The 17,440-nt window shown below is 42.4% G+C and overlaps 1 protein-coding gene across 8 annotated transcripts in view; it reads right to left on the bottom strand.

Moving 5' to 3' along the window:
• Positions 1–4,173: 4,173 nt before the first annotated feature.
• The window catches only part of LOC139373587 (DNA topoisomerase 2-beta-like), a 35,175-nt gene continuing 21,908 nt past the window's right edge, over positions 4,174–17,440 (bottom strand). For 2 of the 8 annotated variants that reach the window (XM_071114258.1, XM_071114255.1), the window contains exons 18-39: positions 17,148–17,253; positions 16,815–16,924; positions 16,405–16,497; positions 15,355–15,469; positions 14,877–14,998; positions 13,723–13,871; positions 13,257–13,488; positions 12,780–12,914; positions 12,261–12,461; positions 11,654–11,849; positions 11,457–11,548; positions 11,182–11,337; positions 10,808–10,891; positions 10,299–10,496; positions 9,896–10,061; positions 9,431–9,592; positions 8,197–8,496; positions 7,919–8,011; positions 6,071–6,109; positions 5,601–5,738; positions 5,165–5,265; positions 4,174–5,042 (exon numbers count right to left, since the gene is read on the bottom strand). In XM_071114258.1, the coding sequence (XP_070970359.1) occupies positions 4,857–5,042; positions 5,165–5,265; positions 5,601–5,738; positions 6,071–6,109; positions 7,919–8,011; positions 8,197–8,496; positions 9,431–9,592; positions 9,896–10,061; positions 10,299–10,496; positions 10,808–10,891; positions 11,182–11,337; positions 11,457–11,548; positions 11,654–11,849; positions 12,261–12,461; positions 12,780–12,914; positions 13,257–13,488; positions 13,723–13,871; positions 14,877–14,998; positions 15,355–15,469; positions 16,405–16,497; positions 16,815–16,924; positions 17,148–17,253 (3,174 nt within the window). In that variant the 3' untranslated portion in view covers positions 4,174–4,856. Of the gene's footprint in view, positions 5,043–5,164; positions 5,266–5,600; positions 5,742–6,070; positions 6,110–7,918; positions 8,012–8,196; positions 8,497–9,430; positions 9,593–9,895; positions 10,062–10,298; positions 10,497–10,807; positions 10,892–11,181; positions 11,338–11,456; positions 11,549–11,653; positions 11,850–12,260; positions 12,462–12,779; positions 12,915–13,256; positions 13,489–13,722; positions 13,872–14,876; positions 14,999–15,354; positions 15,470–16,404; positions 16,498–16,814; positions 16,925–17,147; positions 17,254–17,440 lie in introns of all 8 variants that reach the window. The other 6 variants (XM_071114256.1, XM_071114254.1, XM_071114262.1 and 3 more) reach the window with 3 other exon arrangements.

Genomic DNA, 17,440 nt, shown 5'->3' on the forward strand with positions numbered 1-17,440 from the left:
TCTGTCTACCGCAGATAACAGCTTATAATGTAATGTACAGGGTTTCTGAGGCTAAAAGGCTTCTGAGATTTTATCAGAAAATGACATTCCAAGAGACAAACCAAGCAGTCTTAACCAGTGAAATCTCTCTGCTTAAAGATAAGGGTTGAGCAACACTCATTGACAAAGACTTTATTTAACCCAAACTTGCACCACTGAGAAATTGAACTGTTGTTTTAAGATGAATTTGGTTATACAGTATATTTGAAGTTCACTCGCAATTCTCTTGAAAATTCTCCGCCATCTGTGCAGAGAAATGCATTCTTATTATAGTAAAAATCTAAATTGTTTCTCTGATGCAGTTTCAATCTAGTAAGTGTACATTTATGGCTAACGACAACTACACGCATCTGGGCAACACAAAACGCACATTGGGTTCTGGTCCAGGGTTCCATAGGAGTCCTGTACCCCCAGAATCACTACCTACCCCTTATATACATACAGAAGGGTCTTGTTTTGGCAGTAAAACACAGGGACATTGCAATCCTTAAAAATACATATCCATGAGCTAACCACATGGCCGGGAAGATTGTACACTAGACTAATGTCTGGGATTCTAGACCCCACTAGGCATTCCTAGTTCTACAGACAGAATGACTGACTGTTGCCTTGTTCCTCAGGCGGTCTCCTGCAAAACCACAGTGATGCAAATGAGATTCTTTACATATGACCCGTAGCCCCTAAAACGTGCAGTAAGCTCGGGTAGTGTTCATTCGGGGTGTTCAGATAGAACTATATTATGTAGACATGCGCTTCTCTGTCATGTAGAATAGGGAATCATGTCAGTTCTGTAACAACAAGCCATTTCTATCTGTAACGTTTCTATCTGTAACCTCCTGAATGCAGCACTGTTTTCTGTCCCACATCGGCCACTGCAACAGCCCTCCTGATCTTAGGAATATATTGTTAGTAAAGCTGTTTTTCTTCAGCACCTAAGGGATAGATTCAATCCGTAGCGCTGAAGATCTGCTGTATACTGGGATTCAAATTTAAAGGCAATGTTCCCGCGTTTGCAGAGACTGCATTCACGTTAAATGCTGCATATGTCGGCTCAATTGGAAATGACCTTTAACTTTCAATTGCGTTGTATACCGCTGATACGAGAATTATGTTCTCCTGTTCATTAACCAATTCAATTTAATTACTCAGTCTGCCCTATCAGGATTTGTATGATACTGATAGACATGAAACAGACAGAGGCCCAGTCTACAATAGTTAAATGTTTATTCACGGAACGTTCTGGCGTGCACAGTGCAAAGACCTTCAATTTACACACATACTTCCACACAAACCATCAAATCCGCCCGCCAATAGAGATTAGGGGAGTCCGTGAGAATAGCATCTTCCTGCCCTCCCCTAAGATAGGGAGAGACCTGGGACTGGGAAGTTCTCAGTGTCCCAACCAAGGTCGGCCCCGAATCTGGCTCAGACAGACAGTCTGTTATCAAAATACTAGACACATTGTTCCCAAAACATTGATTCTGACTAAGAACTACACTCCAGGTTATATTATTATTCCACTGACTAAAACCACACACAGTATTATAATAATCTAATGATTCTAACACTTACATACATGCATTATAATAATCTAATGATTCAAAACAATTTCATACAATCACATGGTTTCAGACTTATGGTTTCAGGAGTGTAATATTCTAATCATTTATTAAAACACATTTCCTTATCAACCGCGGATCTTCACCTCTATGGATTGAATCTAGCCATAAATCACTGAGTAGAATTTGGACACTATTTAGAAAGTTAATAGCCTAGACACATTGAATATTGCTCAGTTTGTTCCTTTGTTGTGAAGTGAAACAGAGTGATATTCAGTGTGGAAGCCAGGCTAGGAAGTTAATACTCCAGCTAGGAAGAACTAGGACCTCTTCAGGCCCTTGTCACCTGTCCTAGCAAGGATAAGGATAGATAATATTGTTTACTCAGATGTTGACTCGTTACTCAACTGTAGCACAAAGGCATCAATTCTCATAGCACTTAAAAATCTTGAATCTTGAATATGTAGCCAATACAATGTTAAGGGTGATGGTAATATACAATATTCTTTCTCACTCTCACGGGTAATAATAATTTAGCATAAACTATGGGTGATTATTGAGTTCATCACAGAGGTATACTAATCAGAAGGTTCTTTATTCTGAATGGAGGCTAAAGTCATTGTTGAACCACAAGGGAATAGATGACCACTATAGTCAGTCAGCTAGAACCAAGGTTAGGGTCAATTCCAATTGAATTCTTCCAGTTTATGAATGGACTGACTTGATATGGGATTGACCCCAACCCTGGCTAGAACCCTACAGAAACATGTCACACACAACCATCTCCTCCATATCTGTCCCACACATACATATCTTAAGGGGAAAACAAAACGGTCTCGGTTTACCATGTTTGAATGTGAATATGTTGTTGAGGAGTTACATAGGAATGATATGCAGTGTTAAAGGAATACTTACTTTAAAGCAGCGTTTCGTCAAATGAATTGCATCTCATAGTATGTTTGGAAAAAAGGAAATGCTCTCTTTCCCTCTCTCTGTAAGGGAGAGAAGAATGTAGGGGGAAACTATCCTGGGGGCTCATCACAAGACCAGAGTGGGTGAATCTCAATAGTCTTCCCTACATTCCTATCCAACTTCTCAAAACACATTGACGGAAAGGGTGCAGAACCTCAGACCTTCTCCGCCAATGTGTGTTGTTGAGGTGGTGAGGAATCAACAAAATACTTTTTGAGTTTTACCCTGAGTGTCTTTGATGCTGGAAAAGTTATTTCACAGCTGAAGAATGTCTACATCCAACTCCCTAAAGTGTCGCTGCCTACAGGCACCAGGTGACACGGCAGGGAACTCGATCCATTCCACAATACTGAATTTAGTACGTTGGTTTCTGTTGAATGTTGTACCGATGTAACTGTTAATATTTACTACTACGATCTCATTGCAGACTTCTCCATGTATTAGATGGTGTGTGTGTGTAGTGTGCATTGCGTTTCAATGAATGGCAGCGCTTAGCTACCTGACCTCTGAGCTTCATCTCATAGCCAGTCCCTCTTTTTTTTAAGGAATCATGGTTGGAGGTTTTTCGGAATCTGGAGGTAATAAGCTAAAGGAAATTCCAACGTGGAACACTTTTTGCTGTTTTTTTAATTTTTTATCCTAGTTGCCCCCAATGTCATCGATGATCAAACGACTTTCCGCTCTTTAGTTGGAATGCCAAGCAGCTGTCACAATCAACTGACAGCAATTTAGTTAAGTCAATAACGGAATAAGATCAATAGATGTGGATCGCGTTCAGGACGGGAACAATTTACTAAACATCGCAGATAGAAATACACCGAATAGAGCTAGCATGATGATTCCATACTCTACAAATCAGTGGTGTATGTTCTACGCAACATATTTCTATCCGAATGTACCACAATACTGTGTGCCCTACTGAACGGGGCTCATGATCCAACTATTCCGTAGAAGCCAGAGAGAACATGATTGTGAACCTCAAAACATTTCACCAACGAAAGCAGCTCTGTTGTTATGCCTGTTCAAAAAGTGTCAATGTTCAAAAGTTGAACATTTACAGATAATGTATATGATTGCCATTGGTATGAGAAAAATATCATTGTCATTATATATGCAGTGTTGTATAGTTATTATGAAGAGACATGATCAACTGACGGTTGAGGTTTCTTTGGCTTACTGGACTTGAGGGTGGGCAGGGAGGGGTTGTCATGGTGATAATACATTTGCCCAGAACCTCCTGCTGGCCTGGTGGGAAGAGGGCAGGAAGTCCTTATACAGAGTTTTACAGTGAGCTTCTATCTTGTTTTCATTCTCCATTTTCAATAGTCTGTACATTAACAATGCTGTTTATGTTAATATACTGTTTAACTTTACCATGAAATGTCCTGGCAAAGTAATACAAATATATTTATTTTAAAATACATAATGCGTGGATGTATTATAACCGGAATATTGTGATTTACTGTAACCTCGAAGCCTTGAATACTGTGTGTGTGTGTGTGTGTATATATATCATGTTCCTAAGGTTCTGCTCTGCAGGAAATAGAGTGAAGTTAATTAAGAAAATCACATTCAAAAGGACAGAAAACCCAACGGCCAGAGAATAATTTACATTTCATTGTTTACTTCCAAGTTCTTGTTCAAAAAGGTACATTGTCTCTTTGACTTTTTAACAGTTAAAATGTGCTGAAGCACCGCGTTCCTAACTTCTAAAAGCTGCTTAGGACAAATACAGAACATTTCCATGGTAATAATAAAAAACAAAATTGTATTGTATGTATAATAAAAAGTGTAAAACACCTACACAGTAGAAAGCATTAAACGTCACCATTAAAATAAAAGAGAGAGGGGGGGGGATGTACAAAAGTCTGCAGCACGGGTATTTCCACGAGCGTGTGTCTGGTCCTGGTTGAATACTTCAAAACGAAATCCTTCCTTTCTACTTTGAAATAATCACTGATCGGACATGACTGGATAGGTACACCACTGCTTCCACCTATCCCCCACCTCTCAGATGATTTCTTCTAGGAAGTGAAGAAGGAAGGATGCACGTTAAAATTACTCAAGCGGTGTGTAAATAGCTCTGTTCAAATTGTTTAAAAATCCGTCCTTCCTGATTTCCTAGAGGTGGTCACAGAGCATAAGTGATTGGATAGGTGACAGCAAGGGTACCAACCTATTACTTTCCCCAGTCCAACCAATGAAGATCTGTGATTACTACAAGGGAGGGAGGAAGCATTTAAATAGCACTGGAACAGAGCCTGTGTGTGGGAGGGATTCCATGGTCTACTCAAACATGTCGTACTGATCATCGTCTGACCCTGACTCAGCAAAGTACTTCACTTCCTTCTTGGCCCTGCCTCTGCCCGGTCGTTCTCGGGACGCCACGCTGGATTGGCTGAAACGGTTGGAGTCCACATCATCATCATCTGACATGGGGGGCGGGGTCACGGCTACTTTCTTTGATGGCTTCTACACAGGGGGAAGACAAGAGATGACATTTAATTATCTTGTTGTATGGTTATTACAGTCTTTGTTTTTTCAGTATCTTCCTATATACTACATGATTAAATGACACACACTCTCCCTCTTACCCTGCTGGCAGGGGTTTTGGGTGCTTTCCCAGGTGTCTTCTTGGGACTGAAATCATCCTCTTCAGATCCAGACTGCTTCCTCTTCCTCCCTCCACTTTTACCTGCACAGGTCAGGAGAAACACACCCAGGTTACACTCAGAACAGATGCTATGTTCAGAGAACAAGCTACAGTCCAGGGCTTTTCAACATTTCGGTCCTGAAGAGCTACTGGGTGTGCAGGCTTTCATTCAATCCCTGCAGTAACACACCTGATTCAGACTGAAGAGGTGAATATTTTAAAACAGACGTGCTAAGAGCTGGATTATAACCCTGCACAGCCAGAAGCTCTCCAGGATCGGAGTTGGAGACCCCTGTTATACACTGTCAATCTTTAATAACCATCAAGAATTGTATGGTGACTGATTCTCCACTGGTCATTGGGAGGTCAGCCTGTACCTTTGAGTGCTGGTGAAGGCTTCTTGGAGCCGGTATCGGAGTCAGAGTCCCAGACAGACGTGTCAAGCTTCTGTTTTGGTGGCGTTTTGGGCGTTGGTGCTTTCCTGGGTTTGAGCGCTGCATCCGACAGCTTCTTAGCTGCTGTGAGTAACAGAGTGAGCCAGTCAATATCAGCAAGACACCATGAGCGCATCTAAAAGGCACCCTACTCCCTATATAGTGCACTATATTCAGCAGCATCAACATTATCAGTATCTTTTTAACCCCCCTTGGTAGTGAGATTTGCATTAGTGCTCCTTCTAGTGGCAGATGGAGTTAGAGTCATAGATCAACCTGTCCTCAGGGAAATTCGTAAGATTTGAGTCCCTCCATTTAGTATATAACATGTTACGTTAAGAATGTAATAGCGGCCATAAAATATCGTATGAATTGGAGGACGTAATGTATCATATACATCTTGAAGGACTTACAGTATTGTGCGTCTTGTTGAGACCGGGCTGCTTCTTGTCCTAATGACAAAGGTTAGGAGAATTACCATAGAAGGTAATGAGAATTAGGTTATGGTTAGGAAAAGGGCTAGGGGAAGGGGTAGCTAAAATGCCACAGTTGTCCCCGACGCGACTCAAAGACGCAACCTTTGGGTTGCTAGACGGTCGCGGTATACACCCACCCATCCTCCCCATCGTTCTGTTTTAAGTAACCAGACCATTATTTAGTATGAAATGTAACATTACACACAGTTGAAGTCAAAAGTTTACATACACTTGGAGTCATTAAAACCCGTTTTTCAACCACTCCACAAATTTCTTGTTAACAAACTATTGTTCTGGCAAGTTGGTTAGGACATCTACTTTGTGCATAACACTAGTAATCTTTCCGACAATTGTTTACAGACAGATCATTTCGCTTATAATTCACTGTATCATAATTCCAGTGGGTCAGAAGTTTACATACACTAAGTTGGCTGTGCCTTTAAACAGCTTGGAAAATTCCAGAAAATTGTGTCATGACTTTAGAAGCTTCTGATAGGTTAATTGACATCATTTGAGTCAATCAGAGGTGTACCTGTGGATGTATTTCAAGGCCTACCTTCAAACTCAGTATGCTCACTATGCTTGACATCATGAGAAAATCAAAAGAAAGACCTCAAAAAACAAATTGTAGACCTCCACAAGTCTGGTTCATCCTTGGGAGCAATTTCCAAATGCCTGAAGGTACCACGTTTGTCTGTACAAACAATAGTACGCAAGTATAAACACCATGGGACCACACACCCGTCATACCGCTCAGGGAGGAGACGTGTTCTGTCTCTTAGAGATGAACATACTTTTTTGTGAAAAGTGCAAATCAATCCCAGAACAACAGCAAAACACCTTGTGAAGATGCTGGAGGAAACAGGTACAAAAGTATCTATATCCACAGTAAAACGAGTCCTATATCGACATAACCTGAAAGGCCGTTCAGAAAGGAAGAAGCCACTGCTCCAAAATTGCCATACAAAAGCCAGACTATGATTTGCAACTGCACATGGGGACAAAATGTCCTCTGATCTGATGAAACAAAAATAGAACTGTGGGGGTGCTTTGCTGCAGGAGGGACTGGTGCACAAAATAGATGGCATCATGAGGCAGGAAAATTATGTGGATATATTGAAGCAACATCTCAAGACATCAGTCGGGAAAGTTCAAGCTTGGTCGCAAATGGGTCTTCCAAATGGACAATGATCCCAAGCATACTTCCAAAGTTGTGGCAAAATGGCTTAAGGACAACAAAGTCAAGGTATTGGAGTGGCCATCACAAAGCCCTGACCTCAATCCTATAGAAAATTTGTGGGCAGAACTGAAAAAGCATGTGTGAGCAAGGAGGCCTACAAACCTGACTCAGTTACACCAGTTGTCAGGAGGAATGGGCCAAAATTCACCCAACGTATTGTGGGACGCTTGTAGAAGGCTACCCGAAACGTTTGACCAAAGTTAAACAATTTAAAGGCAATGCTACCAAATACTAATTGAGTGTATGCAAACCTGACACACTGGGAATATGATGAAAGAAATCAAATAGAAATAAATCACGCTTATTCTGACATTTTACATTCTTAAAATAAAAAAGTGGTGATCCTAACTGACCTAAGACAGGGAATTTTTACTAGGATTAAATGTCAGGAATTGTGAAAACATGAGTTTAAATGTATTTGGCTAAGGTGTTTGTAAACTTCTGACTTCAACTGTACAGTATCATACTTAATGGAGGTAGACAAATACGTCTGTTTAATGTGGCCAGGCTGTAGATGGAGATTTTTATATTGTTCTGTGTGTTACCTTTCTTAGCTGGGACAGGTTTGTCGAAGGCAGAGCTGCTGGAGTAGGAGGAGAAGGCCTTGTCTTCCTCGTCACTGTCCAACTTCAGATCGTCTGGAAGAGAAGAGTAACAAACATTAACCCTCAGATGAGACTAGGAGCTTATGTACAGACAAAGTCCTTTTTCATAGACAAACACACAAGACTGGCAATAACGACAAGATGGTAAACATCTTAAACCTTTTACTAAAGAAAGAACACGACAAGGCAAACATGCTGATCTTGTTGTGTGAACTCACCACTGTCATTGCTCTTTTCAGAGGAGAAGGCTGATTTGGAGGAGGAGAATATACTCTCTGGTTCCTTCTTCTTTGCTGGTGAGACGGTGGTGGTTGTCTGTTTGGGCGGGGGGAAGATATCTTCATCATCCTCGTCATTGGCGCTGTGGTCGTTGTATCGGTCTTTAGTCTCGGAGGAGGCAGTGAAGTCGTCTTTGCAGGGCCGGACGGGCGAGGACGCAGCATCTTCATCATCCTCCTCCTCTTCCTCTCCTCCATCCTCTTCCTCACTGAAATCAAAGGTGTACTTGGGCTTGACCGCTGAGGAACAGAAAAAGTTCATTATAAGTGTGTGTTGTGTGTGTTTTATTGCAGAAGAACCAACGCATTTCAGCTTTTGCCATTATTCCGGGGTTTAACAGAAATAAGAAGGAATCGGACTTTTAAACATTCCAAAAATCACAAAAAAATACGCAAACAAAAACATGATGCCATTGGTTAAAACAATTGTAGAAAGATGGACCATGTGACCAGACCAGGAAAAATTCTGTGCCCAGTTCATCTCTGGTGGAAAGATCTACGTCAACATGACTGGGACTGTATAATCTGTGGAGAAGCAATGGGACGAGCAGCAGTAGTTCCCGGGTTTGGGTTTTTCGCCACTGGTTATTTGGACATTTCACAATTTTGTAGGTGTAAGAATCTTAAACATTTCAAAAGGGGACATTCGGCAAGTACCTTACAAAGAGAGAGAGCAAGCTACTCGTCCCGGTTCCGCTCCTCGTTCTAGCATCTCTTCATCAAATTGTATTTGTCACATGCGCCGAAAACAACATTTTTCGTGAAATGTTTACTTACAAGCCCTTAAGCATTTCACTGTAATGTCTGTTGTATTTGGCGCATGTGACAAATCAAAATTGATCTCTTCTCTTAACATGTATTCACCCAGAACTTAATCAAGAAGCTGGAGATTTATGCAAGACTTTAGTTAGGACCTAGTTAACGACTGTTAACTGGTGTGGTCAAGAAAAATGCCCGTCCCTAGTCCTAACAGGTCAGTGTATATGAAAATGAAGAAAACACCCCACAACAGAGTGAAACAGGGAGCTACCGACTTGCCTAGTTAAAGAAAAGTTACATCAAATAAATAGTTTTATTTCTGTCTGAACTTATCAAAAAAAAAAAAACAACACTTGTTCACGCTTTCCATTTTAAATGACAGGCCCTAATGAACACAATTCAGGTAAGTGGTTACCTGAGGCCCGTTGTGACTTGGTGTCTCGGGGAATGACTACAGGTTCACTGTCCTCCAGGTCGCTCTCTGATTTGGACTCGTCCTCCGACCAGGGGTTACGCTTCTTCACCTTCTTACCAGACGATCCTTTGGGTGCTGGGGGTTTCCTGGCTCTTGGAGTACCTGGTATAGAGAAAAAGGTTTATTCATTCTGATTTTTAATCTATCATTTAATAGCCATGAAGTCCCGAAACTGTGTCTATGTGTGAGAGTTCATGTGTGATTAAAATAAATAAATGAGTTCGGTGTAGTGGTAACACTTCTGACTCCCATATACAAACTGCCCCAAGAGGGGCGGATAAAATCCTTGGGTCCACCAACTTCCTCACTGTGTATCCCTCTGTCTCCCCCTCTCCCCTAATTCATGACTGAACCCATCTCACTAAGATGACAGACACATGAAAGGAGAATGGAACATCTGCTGACCTGGCTCCTTCTTCTCCCGTTTGACCCGGGGGGCCTTGGGCTTGGCTGGGGTTGGGGCTGGTGTATTAGAGGAGGAGTTGAGGGAGTTCTCCCCTGTTCCTCCGTCTGATCCCAGTACTCCCATCTCATCATCAAACTCCAGCTTCATCACCAGGTCCGCATCACCCTGAGAGGACAACACACACACACACACAGTGATATATCATGTCTACAGCCTGAAAACACACTGAGACCAGGGCAAACAATGGAGCTTTATTTTGTGATGGAGTTATACAGTTGAACTACGCTCATAAGGCATTGATAAGTGATATTCTTCAAGAATCAATGGGTATAAATAAAACATGTACCACAGACTGGGCCTTTAATAATGAGGCATAATCCATTTTAAAACTAAATGTGTTACCTTCTTCTTCTTGGTCATCTTCTTGGAGGCGTCAGTCTTCATGGCCTGTGTGATGGTGGGTACGACCCTACGGCCGTACAGCGAGGGTAACGTTTCCTCCAGGTGTAGTTTCTTCACCTTGGGCTTGCCCACCTTGCCCTTCACCAGCTTGGTGCCTCTACCTGCACATATGTCTGCCTGCTCCTGGGCCTCGATTTTCTGTCACACAGACGGGGAGAGAATACACCCGTGACGGGTAAATCGTCGTTTTGTAAATCGTCACTTATATTGAGGTGACATCAATGTTGACGGTTTACAATGAAAGGAGATAATAAAACCCAAACAAAATAAATTACATTTCTACAAATAGATCCGGCTTTAGTAAGGCCAGGAGAAAGAGACCCTGAAGGTAACCGACCGACCTCATCAAAAGCAGTCTCACACAAGCAGGTATAAATCACAGTGGTCTCTTCTTAAACAGTGACTCAGAGATGAGTGGCACCACTGCATGTAGAGCTAGTACCACTCACATCCAGTTCCTCAATGAAGACAGCCAGGTCCTCCTTCCACAGGTCCTCAGGAGACTTCCTCTGCAGCTCATTCAACTCTCCTTTCTGTTGAACAACACACACTCAGTTGATTAAAGATATGGTGCTAGCAACAACAAGGTTGTGGGTTCATTTCCCGCCAGGACCACATACACATACTAAAAAAGTACTGATGTGCCCTTACTATGCCCCAAGAACAGAACACACACAACCGTTAGAAGACCATGCCTACTTGTGTAATGGTATGTAATGTTGCTGCAAATTAATAGCCTTTTGGGGACGATAAAGATATTTCGAATTGAAGTCCTTGACAGTCGGGTGTCTACACCCTTCCTCTCGGAGTCAGCAGTCAGTACCTTGATGTCTCTCTGTCGGAGCAGCTCGTCCACCTTCTCCTTGGACAGGCACCACAGAGGCATGTTGAGGATGTAGTTGAAGTTTGGTCCCGACGACGACCCAGAGTCCACAGAGCTGTCACTGTTGTTACCATCATGATCGTCCTCCTCCAGAGCCTATAGAGAGAGACCAGGAAGACACATAGTCCCAATCAGAATACAGGGTATTGAAGCGTCAAGTTGTCTCAGCCAATCACAGGGCAGAATGGTGGACAGTGGCAGGATGCTAACAGTACCTTTTCCTGTGCCTTGGTCCATGCCGCCACCGGGTCTGACTCAAATCCTTTCTGCACCAGCATCCTGATCAGTTCCCTCTTAGACTTGTTCTCTGTAGACAAACAATATATCAGTATTCTATACCAAATTGCAAACTGAAATAAAGAATCCTTCCCATTGAGAGAGAGAGAGAGAGACATGCAGGTAAAATTCTCACCGATTGTGATCTTTCCTTCGATCTTCTCCAGCACAAATCTTGCCTGATTGGACAGTTTGGAAGCCTCCGCCCCCAGGCTCCCCACAAGCCAATCCTTCCTCAGCTTGTAGTAGTGCAACCGCAGCTCAAAGAACTCCTTGAGAATGTCCTGGACCGAGTCATACCTCTTCAGACAGCCCATGTGGTCAAACAACACCTGAGGGCAGAAACGTCTTCAGATACCTCTCCTTTCCACAATAGAAACACTAAAACTGGTTAAAACCATGGAACACTTCAAAATAATCTTCACTTTAAGATGAAAGATTAATTCCAAAGAATCCCATCATCCCAGACAGATGTGATTCCTATAAGAGGAGTCCTCTATATACACACACAAAACAGTACTTCATCCAAAGAGGTGTGCATAATGAATCAACAATTTGAGTCAATACAGGCATCAGTTCAACTCAAATACAGAGTAGGGACTCGTATAGGGCACACCGTAGCAAAACGTTTTGCAACGGTTAACAAAAATAAGCATTTATCATTGGACAAGCTCAGGTAGTTTCTCCCTGTTTCAGGGTATTTTCTTAGTGAATAGGACCCAGATTTGAGGAGGGGTACTAACCATGGAGTTGCAGGTGAGGCTGGACTGTAGCTTGAAGACTTTGTGTAGTCCAGCAGCCTCTGCCTGGGCCAGCTTCTCCTCTGACATACGGACTACAAACTTGACGGTTTGGTCCGTGTGGTACTCCTTATAGTCATTAATCAGAGCTGGAGTCTTCTCTGTCCCCTGGAGCATGGGCTCTAGTACCGACTCCTTGTAGGCCTGGAGGGAGGGAGATAGAGGGAGAAGGAGAGGGAGGGAGGGAGATAGAGGGAGAAGGAGATAGAGGGAGGGAGGGAGGGAGGGAGGGAGGGAGGGAGGGAGGGAGGGAGGGAGGGAGGGAGGGAGGGAGGGAGGGAGGGAGGGAGGGAGGGAGGGAGGGAGGGAGGGAGGGAGGGAGGGAAAGTCCATTACAAAAACTAACAAATAATATCACAGCATAGAAACAACATGTCAATATATCCTTCGTTCATTTATGAATTCAGTCAAAGCAACCAGATGACCAGAAGTGCTGGACAGGTGTATCCTGCAATAGTGTACCTGTGTCCAGGTGCGAACGGGCAGCTCAGTGATCTCAATGGTGTTCTTGTCCAGGACAGAGATCTCGCCACTGACCATGTACTGGTTCTGACCCAACTCATGGATCACTCCTTTAAAGTTCTTATAGCTGGGCAGCTGGATGAGAGAGGTAGGAATATTCAGTTAGCCGTTATTATGATACAGTACATGACCTACTCATTATAGGATTACATCTAATTATAACTGACCAACAGCAGACACAGAAAGTTGGTGGTTTATCCAATTCTACTCAAAAATGTGTTTTAGCAATATTTTTTAATGTATAACAGTATCAATCTACACAAATATTACCTGAGTTGATATGTTTTTAGCAATAAAATCCTTACACCAAATGGACAACAGCGCTGCTTGTATGTCCAAGACACATTTCCCCTCAGGGACAATAAAGTTGATCTTATCTTACGCAATCAATTAAGTTTCAAACTTCCAAATGTTCACCATGGGCAGAGGGTCCTGCATGTTGAGCATGCGGTACAGGTTGTTGACTATCTCTCTGTGGTCGTAGTTGGGGATCTTGCACGCCCAGCCCGTCCCGATGCCCTCGGCCCCGTTCACCAGCACCAAAGGGAGGATGGGGATGTACCACTCTGGCTCCACCTTCTGGTTGTCATCAAACAGGAACTTCAGCAGGCTGGAGTCCACCGCTGGGAACAACATCTTGGCCAGGGGACTGAGCAAGTGACATTACTTCATAATAAATACATGTTTTAAACATTTTCAGTGTGTTTTATGAAAGGTGATGTATAAACAAAGTAGACATTAAATGTATCATCAACCATTTTTATTTATTAAAATTAAACAGGTATTACTGCACTTCAGGATGGCCCAGTGGCCCATACAAATCATACAAGTAATAGACATCAAATTGCTGGCACAATTATGTTTTGACCCTGGGAGGCTTTACCTGAGCATGGTGAAGATGTAACGGGGGCTGGCAGCATCCTTGCCCCCGTTGATGCGGGTACCAAACTGACCCAGCGGCTGCAGGATGTTCACGTTGTTGCTGCCCACAAAGTTCTGGGCCAAGTTCACAATTGTCATCAACAGGGATTGCTGGACGATCACACACATACAGAGGCACACGTGTCAAAACAATGTTTTTGCTCCCATTATCTGTAAACAGTATTGATTTAAAGTGGAAGATACAGAGCTATACGAAATATACTTAGTTAAGTATAATTCCTATAGCTGTGTAAGTATAATTCCTATAGCTGTGTAAGTATAATTCCTATAGCTGTGTAAGTATAATTCCTATAGCTGTGTAAGTATAATTCCTATAGCTGTGTAAGTATAATTCCTATAGCTGTGTAAGTATATTTCCTATAGCTGTGTAAGTATATTTCCTATAGCTGTGTAAGTATAATTCCTATAGCTGTGTAAGTATAATTCCTATAGCTGTGTAAGTATAATTCCTATAGCTGTGTAAGTATAATTCCTATAGCTGTGTAAGTATAATTCCTATAGCTGTGTAAGTATAATTCCTATAGCTGTGTAAGTATAATTCCTATAGCTGTGTAAGTATATTTCCTATAGCTGTGTAAGTATATTTCCTATAGCTGTGTAAGTATAATTCCTATAGCTGTGTAAGTATAATTCCTATAGCTGTGTAAGTATAATTCCTATAGCTGTGTAAGTATAATTCCTATAGCTGTGTAAGTATAATTCCTATAGCTGTGTAAGTATAATTCCTATAGCTGTGTAAGTATAATTCCTATAGCTGTGTAAGTATAATTCCTATAGCTGTGTAAGTATATTTCCTATAGCTGTGTAAGTATAATTCCTATAGCTGTGTAAGTATAATTCCTATAGCTGTGTAAGTATAATTCCTATAGCTGTGTAAGTATAATTCCTATAGCTGTGTAAGTATATTTCCTATAGCTGTGTAAGTATAATTCCTATAGCTGTGTAAGTATATTTCCTATAGCTGTGTAAGTATATTTCCTATAGCTGTGTAAGTATAATTCCTATAGCTGTGTAAGTATAATTCCTATAGCTGTGTAAGTATATTTCCTATAGCTGTGTAAGTATATTTCCTATAGCTGTGTAAGAGTGTCGAACCTCTCCATGATGGTAGGCAGACATCTCTGCCACTGAACCAGCCAGCTGAGCCACCTTCACCTCCCTCTTATCATTCCTCTTCATACAGGTGAAGAGTACCTTTCTCTGACCTGGCTTCAGACCTGCACACAAAATATCATCAAAAAGCGGACCACACACACACACACACACACACACACACACACGTCTTCAAAAGGGGATCACAAGTGGACCGCAGGAGGAGTAGGTGTTGCACCAAAACAGCTAATGGGGATTGAACTAAACAAATAATTCTACACACCATCATCAAAAGGAGACCACATCACACACATAACCAGAGCATCCAGAGGACAGTGAAGAATTCTGTTAATGACAAGTTTCCAGGCATTTCAGATCCCTTAAACTTCAAACGCCATTTGACAACAAACACACAAAAAACTAGAAAGACAGAACGAACGTCCAGGGAGATAGCTAGTCTAGTGCATCGCTGCATACCTACCGTCCACTAAGGATGGGATGGATCTCTCGTTGTCAGAGTTGGAGAAGAGGATGAGTTCTTTGTTGATGAAGTCGTTGTAGGACAGGTGTTTCGCCTGCGTGCCGTACAGGTATTGCTGAGTGGGGATGATAAAAGAGATTGAGGACTTGAAATCAGGGCTGTGATGTTGTTATGGTCTAACAGTACCACATGGGAGAGAAGTGTCTACTTTGCATCAGCGACCGACAGCAACAGAGTCTATTACAAAACGGTGTTCCGTACAGGTACTGCTGTAGGATGAGAGAGAAATGAACGGCGCTGTGATGTTATCAGTGTCAGACCTGGCTATGATGGGATTCACATGGGGAAAGCAGCTGCTACTTTACATCAGTGATAAACGGTAAAGAGTCATTTTACTAAACGTCAACAACATAACTAGGCTGATTGGCGTGTTTTGGGGGAATATTTCCATTTCAATGCTTAGGATATGTGAGGAACACTGACAGCAGAAATCATCAGATGCTTGTGAATCAAAGGAGCCAGCTAGAAGACTCTAAAACAAGCTGTGACACATCATGGTCCAAGTAACTCCCATGGTGAAGAGATGATTGTTTGACAGACAAACAGACAGATCTAAAACAGTCTACATCCTCTTCCTTTCATCAAACTCCAATATCCAACAGTCTCTCACAGGGTGCTTCTCAATAGTCTGTTGCTTCCTCTCCATGCCTCCTTTCCTTCATCTGCCCTGATGTGAATGATCTGGACAGTCTCTCACAGCGCAGATGGAACCTAGCACACTCGTGAGACCTGGAGATTTACTCTATAGGAGGTATGCAAAACGTGTTATAGTGGCTGTATTTCAGCCTGCTTGAAAGGTGAATGGCACAGATACACATGAAAACATGAAATGACCCCGGGAATTGACAGAATATCACTCAGAGATGCACAAATATGATATAACATAAAAAATGGGTGAATCTTTTCTTTAAGCAAGGTGGGCTAACAGTCTTCTGGCATGCAGGAGACCCAGGTTTCTACACAGTTGGTCACACAGTCAGCCCCACCCACCTCTGGCAGGCCGTGCATCCTCCTCTGTCTCCTGTCCTCCATGAAGTTGGTGAGCCACTCCTTCCTGTCGTCAGTCTTCTTCTTACTGAACGCCTAGAGACAGGCAGCAATGGATAGATCACTGTTAGTGTCAGTCAAATGACATCACTGTCAGTCCCCCCTCCATTTGACAAGGATTTCCCAAGCAGAGCACAGACAAATAAAGTCCAAAGCCATCTTGTGTGAGTTGATAGAAGGATGGCTAATACATTTTGTGCGACAGCAAAACTAGCTTGATGAATACATTCGTCAAGCCATTTTTTGAATTTATTTTCTAACTTTTCTATCTATTTCCTGTATATTTAATGAGAAACTATTGAAAGACCATGAGAGGGAAAAAGGAGAGAGAGTGGTGTCCATGGTAAACCCACCAGTGTGATGGCAGCGTCGTCCTCTGTCCCGGCGTATCTAAACATGATCCGGTGTTTCTCCATGTCTGCAAAGTACTCCTTGGCCTCCTTGCTTGTGCTGGTACCCAAACCTGGAACACAAATACACACTCAAACCTTTTTCACACTATCATGCCAACCCAAACTGTGCTGAGCTGGCTCAGATATGTTCAGCATGGTCCAGCAACTATGGTGGACATATATTCAGGCCAGCACAGAAGAGTTTGGCTCGAATTGCCTCGGTAGTGTGAAACAGAATAGCTTGGTTAACAATAATGGTTAGTTTGGAGGATGATCCACATGTGATGAACAAACCTTTGTAGTACTTTATATGCCAGGTTTTAAAGTTGACCGTCTGTTTCTTCCATTCGTCAAACTCTGGAATGCTGTAGAAAGCATGCTCCTGTTTATTCTTGTTCACCTGCAGGAAAGAGTTCAAAGCAGCATTACAACCATGGTTGAGAGCTTCAAGCCAATCTAAACATTGTCCGCTTATGGCAACTGACTTCAAACATCGGCAGTCTCGACTGTCTCATGTAGTCATGTAGTCATGTAGTATGATGGAGGTTTCAGCCGGTGTAGATTTGCAAACAGTGAAGAGTTCGGGC

Source organism: Oncorhynchus clarkii, chromosome 18 (genome assembly GCF_045791955.1).
Source record: "Oncorhynchus clarkii lewisi isolate Uvic-CL-2024 chromosome 18, UVic_Ocla_1.0, whole genome shotgun sequence".
Lineage (NCBI taxonomy): Eukaryota > Metazoa > Chordata > Actinopteri > Salmoniformes > Salmonidae > Oncorhynchus > Oncorhynchus clarkii.